Source organism: Hippichthys cyanospilos, chromosome 4, assembly GCF_059441005.1.
Source record: "Hippichthys cyanospilos isolate Australia breed blue-spotted pipefish chromosome 4, RoL_Hcya_1.0, whole genome shotgun sequence".
In the NCBI taxonomy this organism is placed as follows: domain Eukaryota; kingdom Metazoa; phylum Chordata; class Actinopteri; order Syngnathiformes; family Syngnathidae; genus Hippichthys; species Hippichthys cyanospilos.
Genome location: NC_142372.1, coordinates 23,692,875 through 23,703,619, shown reverse-complemented (window position 1 = coordinate 23,703,619; position 10,745 = coordinate 23,692,875). Strand labels below are relative to the sequence as shown.

At 40.2% G+C, this 10,745-nt stretch overlaps 2 protein-coding genes across 3 annotated transcripts; one reads left to right on the top strand and one right to left on the bottom strand.

Annotated features, from left to right (window-relative positions):
• Positions 1-267: 267 nt before the first annotated feature.
• Positions 268-3,886, top strand: cdkn2aip (CDKN2A interacting protein). Of its 2 annotated transcripts, none has more exons than XM_088413354.1 (4): positions 268-526; positions 638-887; positions 956-1,065; positions 2,284-3,886. In XM_088413354.1, the coding sequence occupies exons 2-4, from the start codon at positions 640-642 to the stop codon at positions 2,871-2,873; spliced, it is 948 nt and encodes a 315-aa protein (XP_088269480.1). In that variant the 5' UTR covers positions 268-526; positions 638-639; the 3' UTR covers positions 2,874-3,886. The 2 variants fall into 2 exon arrangements, with proteins under 2 accessions (XP_088269480.1, XP_088269479.1); XM_088413353.1 differs by having other exon boundaries at positions 268-534.
• A 5,269-nt stretch (positions 3,887-9,155) lies between these two features.
• Positions 9,156-10,290, bottom strand: cart3 (cocaine- and amphetamine-regulated transcript 3). Its single transcript, XM_088412987.1, has 3 exons — positions 10,058-10,290; positions 9,743-9,826; positions 9,156-9,650 (listed from the first exon to the last, which is right to left on the bottom strand). The coding sequence occupies exons 1-3, from the start codon at positions 10,268-10,270 to the stop codon at positions 9,543-9,545; spliced, it is 405 nt and encodes a 134-aa protein (XP_088269113.1). The 5' UTR covers positions 10,271-10,290; the 3' UTR covers positions 9,156-9,542.
• Positions 10,291-10,745: the final 455 nt, after the last annotated feature.

Sequence of the window (10,745 nt, the reverse complement as noted above, 5' to 3'; positions counted from 1 at the left end):
ATATGTCGTTGGATGATGACGTACCCACCTCAAAGCACGATGGGACGTTTTATCAACCAGCTTTTGTTTTTCGTTTGATTTTCACTATACTGCGCAATTAATAGCAATATGTGGGGGGGGGGGGGGGTCCGCCTTTTTTAATTTTGTGTCACAAATAATTTATTTATAATTTATTAATTTATTTACACAAAATATGACAAACACCACTGCGCTGGGATGTGTAGTTCTTTTTCGTAAGCGGAAACTTCGTATAAACGTCATCAGCCGGTCATGCAGTAGCTACTAGCAACATCTCGCAACAGAGAAAGCTTGGTAATTCGATATAGCAAGTTGGGAGCGAATGTATTACAAACTCTTATCATTATTAAACCTGTAGGTGTTATGTTGTGTATCAAAATCGTGAATATCCATACATACATATAAGGCGCCGCTTGTTATACTCAGCTCGTCATAATCGTGTAACATTATCAGTTTAAATGACTCAAGAAGTTCTCTCAACCACATCAGCGAATTAAGCTTTTGAAAGGCAAGTTGGTAAGAAAGCGTTCGTATTTGTTGACAAAAACGTATACTGTAACTCATACCGCAGTTTTACTGTATCTGTAATCATATTTGTGTGTGCATTGTTAAATCACAGGCATGGCGAATGCGAGCACGGAGGGGGACATAATTTCGGAGTACCTGTCCCAGAATCGTGAGGTGGCTGAGTGGGTCGACACTTTAAGGGCCCATTGTGAAAACAACAAACAGTGGTTTGCTCGCAGGGAGTTCATCCTAAAAAACTTGGATGCATACCCAACAGTGAAACCAGGTGTTTCCAACATTGGCCTGGATAGGCTGCTGTCCCTCTCCATGGTGTGGGCCAACCATGTTTTCCTCGGCTGCAGGTAGGACACACAATGTAGCACAATGACTGAATACTGGTGGTTAATTATCTTCCATCACATCTTCCAAGCTACCCAGAGGCTGTCATGGACAAGATTAAAGAGATGGGTGAAGGAATAGTAGTCAAAGATCCGCCAATTCATAAAACCACACGCAAGGAAAAGTGCAGTGCCCCATTCGGTAAGACGAACCTCACTTAGAAACATTTTGCAAATGTTGAGTGTGCACCAAGAAAATGGTTAGATCTCTCTGTTCCACACAATCACTGCTCTGTTTGACAGTGGAAATGCACGTTCACGAAACGAGGCTTTTGCGCTTTTGAAATTGAAGGTCCAACACAAGTGCAGAGTAAAGTTTGAAGTGATGGAGTAGGAAGTGTAAATGGAAAACAAACATCACAAAACAGAGTTACAGAAAATAAATCTGTCACCGATAATTGTAGGGAAGCCAGTGTCACTGTCGATTGATACCAAACATGGTAATGTCAATTCTTTTTCTGAAAGTTACCAAAAGAAGAAACAAGCCAAAAGAAGAAGATACACAGTCAAAGCTAATCTATACCGTTGTTTTATAGTAGTTGTAGTAAGTGAAATATTCAAGATCAGTTGTGAAGTATGACTACTGGTGTTCTTGTAAAATTCATATTCATGTAAGCTAAATGAGTTAAAAAAAAAGTTTTATCTCGTTGAACACTTAGGCCCACTTCTGTATTTTTATGTTGACCATTAAAATGGTTCGCTCAGTATACTTTTAGGTGGTTTGGTGACTGTCCTCTTAAACATTTTTTCCCATGCATGACACTTTGCATTTTGAAATTGATTAAAGAAATTGTAGCAAGTTAATATTTTTACATTGTCTATTTTTTTTCCCATGGCAACAATACATTTCCTTAGATTTAATATCAGTGAGTTGGACTTATGTTCAGCAAGTCAGCAGGTGGTATGTGCTCAGAAAAAGAAAAAAAAAATAGAAGCATCTTTGACTTAAGGTTCATAAAGTTATCAAGTCATTCAATGTCAGGGACATATTTTCAGGTTGTTGTTGTTGTTGTTTTTTATTTTTTAAAGAGTCCAGACATTCGATCCCAGATACTTAACTCATTCAATGCCTTAAACATATTTGTTTAAGAGGGATTGAATGTCTAGACTCTAAAAATTGTGAAAATACATCCCTGGCATTGAATGAGTTAACATGTAAACTTTATTGTTAAAACAAAAAAAAAATAAAGAGCAAAATGGTGGAAGGTACTATGCGACCTGTCCGCAAATAAGGTAAATGGTGTACTTTGAGGTTTTTATCCTTTTCATCCACGTGGCATTTCTGTATTTATTGTACAACACACACGCTTGAAGTTGCAGTCTGTGGCTTCATTTGATGTTTCTCCTGTTTCTTACGAAGGAGCGCCCGATGTCAGCTTTGCCAAACGAGCCAGATACGCCACTAATGAGCCCGACGGTCGACCGGCCGGGAAAACATCCGCGCGACCTTTGAGTCAGAAATCCGGGCCGGCCCTGCAGGCCCCGGCGGAGCACCAGCCTTTCTTCAACCGCCTTTACAAGGCCGTGGCCTGGAAGTTGGTCTCGGCTGGGGGGTTCGGCCCCAACCTGGACCATTTTGAAATTCTTTGTAGCTGCGTGGAGTCATGTAAGCAGACCCTGACGTGCGTGTTCGTGCCGCTGAAGGACATCGCCGGCCTGCCCGCGGCCCGCTCGCAGAAAGAAGGGCACGTGTGCGAAATCCGCTGCCAGACCGTCTACATGGGCACGGGCTACGGGCGCGACGAGGCTGCCGCCCGAGCCATGGCTTCCAAAGAGGCGCTCAAAGTGTTTCAAGGCAGAAAAGTGACAGTAAAGATCGCCAGGCGACGGTACAAAGGGAGGGACGTGGAGGATTTGTTGTTGCTGGATGAGCAGCCCCGGAGTCAGGGCTTCCCCCCCGCGCTCAGCTACCCTTTTCAGGACGAGCGTGCGGGAGAGGATTCCCTGTAAACCGAACCCGCTTGTCATTTGGTCGTGAGACGTTAGCGTGGGCTGATTGGAGCACTGGAAAAAGACACATGGGTTTTGGGACCACTCCCTTGTGTTGTTTGACGTTGCGCATACACTTGGATGTCAATAAGAATGACATCAAGGGCAAGGAAGATTTGAATGTTATGCACTTTTTTGAAAATTGCCCAGTTCGTGGGTTGAGAGCCTTCCTTTGTTCGAGTTATGAGAACTTGCTTTCGCCTTCTTCACAGTAGCAGCTTTACTTTCCACACAGGCCAGCAATTAATATTTTTGTTCCAATCCAAGCGATTTTCTTTTTCCCTTCCAGGTTTGATTTGTACATATATATATATAAAAATGAGAAACGTGAAATATTCTAAAGTGCAAGCTTTTATTAAGTGTGCCGTCTAGGGCAACACCAACCAAGCACTCTCACCACCTGGGCATGTTTCCTTGGAAAATGACACACACACAAAATAAGAATATGATTCATCACAAATGGAACTATTAGAATTGTTGTTGCGCTGCATTGGCATTTGACTGTTAGATCAATATTTGCATCATCATCCCCATGGTTTTAGTTGTCATGGGTTTAAGATTATTTCATGTTCAGCATATTCATTTGTTAGGATTTGGTGAAACCTGCACAAGCTGTATGCGGGAACTACCTTCATACACACTGCTTGCTCATAGTGTGCTGTCATTGTTGTAATACTGCAGAGAAATGGGAAAGAACTTTATTTTAACTACGTACTTAAAGTTGTTGGGTTTTTTTAACTCTTGAAACTTGTTTCCATTTGATTCAATTATTTTCATAAAGATATGAGCGGTGAATGGTTAAATGCTGCTGTGCTTTGAGATTTGCGTGTTAGTTCAGTCTGGACTGAAGTTGAGCATCAGTTGTTGGTACAGTAAAAAGTACATTATTGCCACTGATCTTTGTTACCTTAAGTTTACAACAGTGCTTAGTTGCTAAGTTTTCATTTTGAATAAACATTCAAACTCACCCAAAACTGGTTTGTGCTCAAATGAATCCTTGCATGCTCTGCTTTCGCCTCTTCTCCAAAGAAAAGTCAGATCTTCAAGTCGATTTAAGGGTTAAATAGTTAAGAGTTACTGAGCCATCCCCAACTCTTAGTTGAAAATCTGTGTTATTGTCTACTTTTTTTCATACTATACTCATTTATCATGTCCATGTTTATTTATTAATTGAAACAAATCTTTGTAAGCAACTCATTATTAGGCACACAACATTATGACGATTTAAACATTCCATAGAAAATTTTGCTTCCGCACAGTGCACTGTAATAACATTTTATTTCACATTGTATACTGTCTTCTAACAATTTAAACAATCCCAGCATGTTAAGAATTGTTAGCGAATGTAATGGGCTTTACCACTAGACACATCTGCACCAAATTTCACTTTCATTTTCATCAACTGAGTGGGGTTGTTCTAATTTAGTGGTTTAATATTCAGAAGGACAATAAGTCGGTGTATTATCTGCAATATTCGTTGCTGATGGTGTTATCTGTGTCTTCTGAAAGATTAAATTGCTATATTTTTTGTGTTGCTGGGACCCACATAGCAAAAAATCTCTATTTAGTTTGGACATTATAATAAAAAAAAAATATATATATAGCATTTTGTCTTTTCAAATGTAAAGACCACAGGATACTGTAAATCGTTTTGTAGAACGCTTCAATGGCCTCTTGGATATCATTCAGTTTGTGCTTAAGTTGTTTTGTCCTCGGATCCCTCATTTCATGAATGATATTTTCTGCCATCTTTTTCCTATATGTAAAGGTAAATTCTTTCTATATTTTTTTATTTATGATGTTTTCTGATTGTATACATGCATATTATATATACGTGGCACTTACTGTACTATTTTGGTACCTATTTTTAATATGTATGTACAATTTTGATGTGTTTACCTGGGGCTCTAAATACATTAGTGTCAGAGAAATCTCTTAAAGAAGACTAGGACAAGCCTAGCTGCTAAGCAGCAAAAAGAGTAACTCAGACCAGCCAAGATTGACTTTTCTAAACCATGGATAGGGAAAAAGCTTGGGCAAATGAACTCGTGGGTTCTCCAACGTTTATTCAACTGCCCAAGCGCCCCCGCCTGGTTTTTATTAATTCAGCAAAGCATTGCACATTACAAGACATAACAAAAAGAGCCAGTCGGGCGCCACCAACAGCTGGGCCAAGGTCCCGACTCAACAGCTTTATCTAAGGACTGGGGTGAGATGAACTAGGACTGCCCACATGGATAGCGATGCACACTTTTCTAGACAAGAAATAAGCACATAATGATAACAACCTAATATGTGATTTCTTTCACAATTAGTGATATATATATATATATATATATATATATATATATATATATATATATATATATATATATATATATAAAATGTGGTAGGCAGGAACTTACCAGTGACCCTAGTGGATGGATGGGTATTTTTTTACATATTAGTGTGAACATAATTGACACGGCTGCTGAATGGAGGACCCAAGAGCACACACAGGTAGGTGGATTTAGCGACGGAATGTTTATTTAGAGGGAGATACTTGCTGGGGTGAAAGCTGACGAGAGCGGGTCACTAAAGGGAAGGCTGTTTGGGAAGCTGGGGCGTGGCGGTCGATTGGTCGAGGGGGAACAGATGAGGCGGGGACTCGAGCAGGGAGACTATATCGGCAGGCTAACGGGTGGTCGAGTTCGGGAGGGGTCGAAGTACCAAATATCAGATCTGGACGGCGAGCAATCTGAGGGTCAGGAATAGGCAGAGTCAAAGCACATGTAATCTGACAGGAAAAAGTGCTGGCAGGCTGAGCGTGATGCTTAGAGACAATCTAGCAAGCTGACTAAGGAAGAGAACGGGTTATATACTGTGCAGGTGATTCGCAGAAGCTGTTGATGTTTGGCGCTGATTGGCAGGGAAGGAGAGCAGGTGTAGTGAAGCAGAGAATGGGGTGACTGGCTGATGGTTTGTGACAATAATGGAAATCAGCAACTCTGCCTCAAGGTATTTGGGCTAGTCTTGACATCTTGAGATGTTTCTACTTGTAGCAAACATCAATCCTGTCACTAAGCAATATCTGGTTTAGGCTTGGTCATTTGTCTCCTGTTCTGTGTCTCAATCCATCACGCTTTCAATCACACGGCTGTCTCTTACCCTCATTTGACTTCATCTATGTCTGCCAAACAATTTCACACAAATGATCATCGCAGTCCTGTCCGTTTGGACCCTGTAGGAAAAGAAAAAAAAAGAAAATCACAATTGCAATTGGAGGCAATGCCCCAAGGATATCAGTGACAAAGCTTTTCTTTCTGGATGCACACACACCAAGAAAAAAAACAAAACAAAAAACACAAGATTAACAGGATTGGGGCAGGCAGAATCCAATTAACATTGTTGTTTGTACACTTTTAATGAAAATGTATGGTCAGCTTGATGGGAATTTATTTTATTTAAAATCCTTTGGAAGTGTCTCTTCCCAAATCATGTAAAGCCCTTTTCAATGCTTGTTTGCTTTATTTGTACTCACTCAGCCATTCAGTGGGTGGCTAGTATAGAGTTCCTTCACAAAGCACATTTTACAAATCCACTACACATGACTAGTGCAGCAGTACATGTACAATGTTGAGATGATAAAATCATTGCGAAATGACGATGCTTTTTTAAGATTCCTATTGTAAATTTGTGTTATATTGCTTCCTACAGATAATTGCAATCGTCTGATGACTTTTTTTCAGTGCAAGAACTTAAAAACAAATCTATCCATTCTGTAGCTTTTGGTCTTTCATGTCTGTGAAATATTAATGCAAATGCCTGTTTACTTTCTTTAGTCCCAATTGGACTTCCCAAATAGAAACACACATTCACCCTAACCCTCCCAAAAAAAAAGACTAACATTTTGTACTTGTCCTCTTTCCATTATTGATGAGCGCTGACAGGTTGCAAAGAGGAACGTTGGTCAGGGACCAGCTCTGAGATGTGCTGTGTACACATTGATGACCATGTTGCAAAAATGCAGTCTCAAAGTTAACCTTGTGCCATTAGGGAGCCTTCTAATTGAAAAAGAAGTCACGCTATTCAATACAACAAGGTGTACAAATCAGGGTAAGTAGTTTGTGATGTTATGTTTCGCTATCCATAATACAAATTGTCACATTTACTAAACTTCCAGTACTTTTAGAGAAAACAAGTCAATTTTAGGGTTCTTGTGTCACGGGGGTGCGCGGCGAGTGTGAAGGCCGGCGTGGTTGCGGAGGAGGAGGACCCAAAAGCAGGGGGGCGTCGAGACAGGGGCTTGATGAAATCCATATTTATTAACAACGAACGGGAACGAAAGCGGGAAAAACAGGACAGCAAAAACTAAGGGCGCAGGCAGGCTGGAAAAACAGAAAACAAACACTACGGGCAGGCTGGCAGGAAAACACGGAGCTGACGGCCGAGACGGGACAACAAGACGACAATGACATGACAATGATCCGACAAGGGCTGTAACGGACACTAGGTTTAAATACATTCACAGACTAATCAGAAACGCACGGCAGCTGGGCAGGCACAATAGGCAAGGGGAGCGGATTGGAGGACACGAGGGGCTGGTAACGCGAACAGGTGGACTAAATCAAAACTACCGCAGGGAGACACGAAAGGAGCGGATGAGCACATATGAAAACAGAAAGGAACATAACCCCTCAAAATAAACCCACAACCCAAAATCCAACAAACCATGACATCTTGACCTCTTCCTATTCCTTTTGAACTTATAAACTACCGAATGATAACCGTATTCAGCGTGTTCCATTGTAAATTTAATGTCCTGAAAATGGATGGCTCAGAGGCTGAGTTAGCACGCCCGCTTCACAGTTAAAGGGGCCTGAGTTTGAATCCAGCTGGCTCCGGCCTTCCCGTGTGGAGTTTGCATGCTCTCCTCATGGGCACTCCGGCTTCATCCCACACTCCTAAATCCATGCATGCTCGGTGAATTGGACACTTGTCTTTAGATGCGTGCGTGGATGGATATTCATCCCTGTGTGTTTAGGTTGTCTGCCGCCGATTGCCCATAGACAGCTTTGATAGGCACCAGCAAGCCAGCGACCCTAGTGAGAATAAACTATAGAATGACCGGATGGATGAATTATTAGTGCGTGGTCCACGAAGATGGATGAGGTCGGTTTATTTGTCACTTCAGAGTTAATTTATAAACTCTTGGTCCAATTGATAACTGGAAAGGACATATTAAATTTCTGTGCGAGAAAGTATCATAATCAAATGGTATAATCAAGAAAATTGGGCATTTCATGCCAAGAAACACATTACATACACTACACTGCATCATGATTTTACCGTATCTGTTTATTGAATGGAAACTTTGGGTAATGCTTCTAAATCAAACATAGCATCATAGGCATATTAAAAAATGAGTGATTATACTCATACATGGCAATGGCCTGAGGGATCACACCACTCGTTTATTCATGCAATCAAAGATAATGAAATTCATAGATATATAGCTGATGTTCAAACAGCACGTTGTGTGTTGTAAACAGCAAACTACTTCTTAAATGTTTTACATGAGCGAGACATGTATCAATACAGAAGACTCTTCTTGTGGTGTAATACTATAGACTAGCTTAGATAATAGAATCAAATATCAAGCAATTTCAAAATATAATAATAAAAATACAAGACCTCTGGAAAGTCATTGTTAAAGGCATATTAATGATAAAACGTATTCCTTATTTTATTATAGTGTATTATATTGCTCTATGTTGAATTTTGCATTGGTATGCGTCGTATATTGTACAGGTCTATTAATGTATTGCATATAAATATGGGTTTAAGTGAATCGATTATATGTACTGTAGGGGTAGAATAGGAGAAAATATGTATTTTGGTACCCAAATGGATATGTAGTATTTATGTTAAATAAACTGTATTATACACCATACTTTGGTATATTAACATATGTAAACGAACAGACACTAGAGATATCAAGAGATAGGATAAGATAAGCTCAAAAATTCTGCCTGCCTTTTCATGTACATTCATTTGCCATATTTTGAGTATTTGAAATGTATTACTCTTTATTTTATTTATTGTGTTTACTCTACAATTTTAAAGTCCATTTATAATTGTGCAGTAACATCAGTGTGAGAAGAATAAAAGCAAAGAAACAAGTATTGAGTATCATTTTCAAACTCCACTGTGGTTGTTCAATGATTCGTCCGTTAATTTATGTGACAAAGGCACTTTACAAAACACGATTCACCATTTATTATTTTGATCATAAATACACAAACATTTATCTGAAACAAGATTGCACCGGTTTTGATGGGAAAAAAAATCAACACATGAGTAGTCGTGTAAAAATGATTATTGTAGCCAGTTGTACGTAGTCCACTTCCATATGTGGTCTTAATCAAAATTGACCATTATCTTTTTTGAGAATTATTTGTATTAATGTGTGGGCATCTGTGACTCTTGTGCTTCAAACAGTACATATTGTTCTGGACTTGACTGTGACAAAAGGAATAAAATACATCATCTTGAAACGGCTCTTTCCTACTCCGAGTTTTTCATGAAAAATATGACATTTTCGAAGGAACCTATCTTGTTGCTACATTCTATTTTGAGAGACGAGTAGCCTCATAAGCACTTAAGCAAGAAAAAGTTGCAGAAAGCTCCCCGAGGACAGTCGCACATCTTCCCGATCCGAGCTCCTTTCCTCACCGCGCACTGCTCCCCGATGTCACACTAGGGGAGGAGACGCAGGACAGGACAGCAAGCTTCAGTCTCGACAGCAAAACAACACCTGCTATACAGAAAATCCACAACACAATCTGTACCGTCGGGACTTGGCCAAATTTCTTCTCCCACATTGGCAGTCGTTTCGCCTGCAGCTTTTCAAGAACTTCCTGGAGCGCTCCAAGCTGCCAAGCGAAGGGAAACATCTTTTAAAATGACAAAATCAATACAACTGAACAGAACAGCGACCAAAAAAAAACGGTCTAATTAGCAGGGGAAAATAGAGTGAGGCTAAATAACACTTTCTGTGTGGTAAGATTCCACGAAAAATCATTTTTTCACTTTCTCAAATGAGTCAACATCAACTTAATTCCACATCAAAGATTATTTGGTGCCGGTCGAGGCATTCATCTTACCAGTTGCTTCTCACTTGTCAGGTTCGGACCTTTTGGGTAAAAATCCCGCAAGGCTCGGGGACTCAGCTCCTCCTCGGACTCGGTGTCCATGAATTGGGCTCGAGAGAGAGAGCAGGAATTCGGCAGGAGCAGCAGCAGTGCGCACAAGAGAGCGCCACTCAAATGCTGGGAGCTCTGCATGCTCTGACTTCTGGTGCACCACATCGTCATCATGCGGCCAGGACTATGGCACCAAACACCTTTATATTGGACGACTGCCAACTTGCTCCACCTCATCCTTTGATTTTTTTTCTTCTTCTCCTTTCTTTGTAAAGTTTTGTCATGCGTAGCAGGCGTCTTGGATGAGTCATCCAGTGAAAGTTGCTGGGCAAATTAAGCCTCAAAAAGTAAACAGGAACACCGCCACCACAACAGGGAGCTCACATATTAGAAGTCTAAACGGATCGTGGATGAACAAAAGTAGTTAATTGAGGACAACATTGATTTGTTTAGCTTTTAATGTGCACACGCCACTTATAAAGAAAGATGCTGCTCCAGAGTGCTAAACATGCCTCTTTACATTTTGATAGATATCGTTTTTATTCAAAGGAAACATTTTATTATTATAAAAAAAGGAAACTTAAGGATGGTCATGGTTGGTATTATTTTTATTAATGAAATCAAACAACATTCAGTCTTCATCTCATCA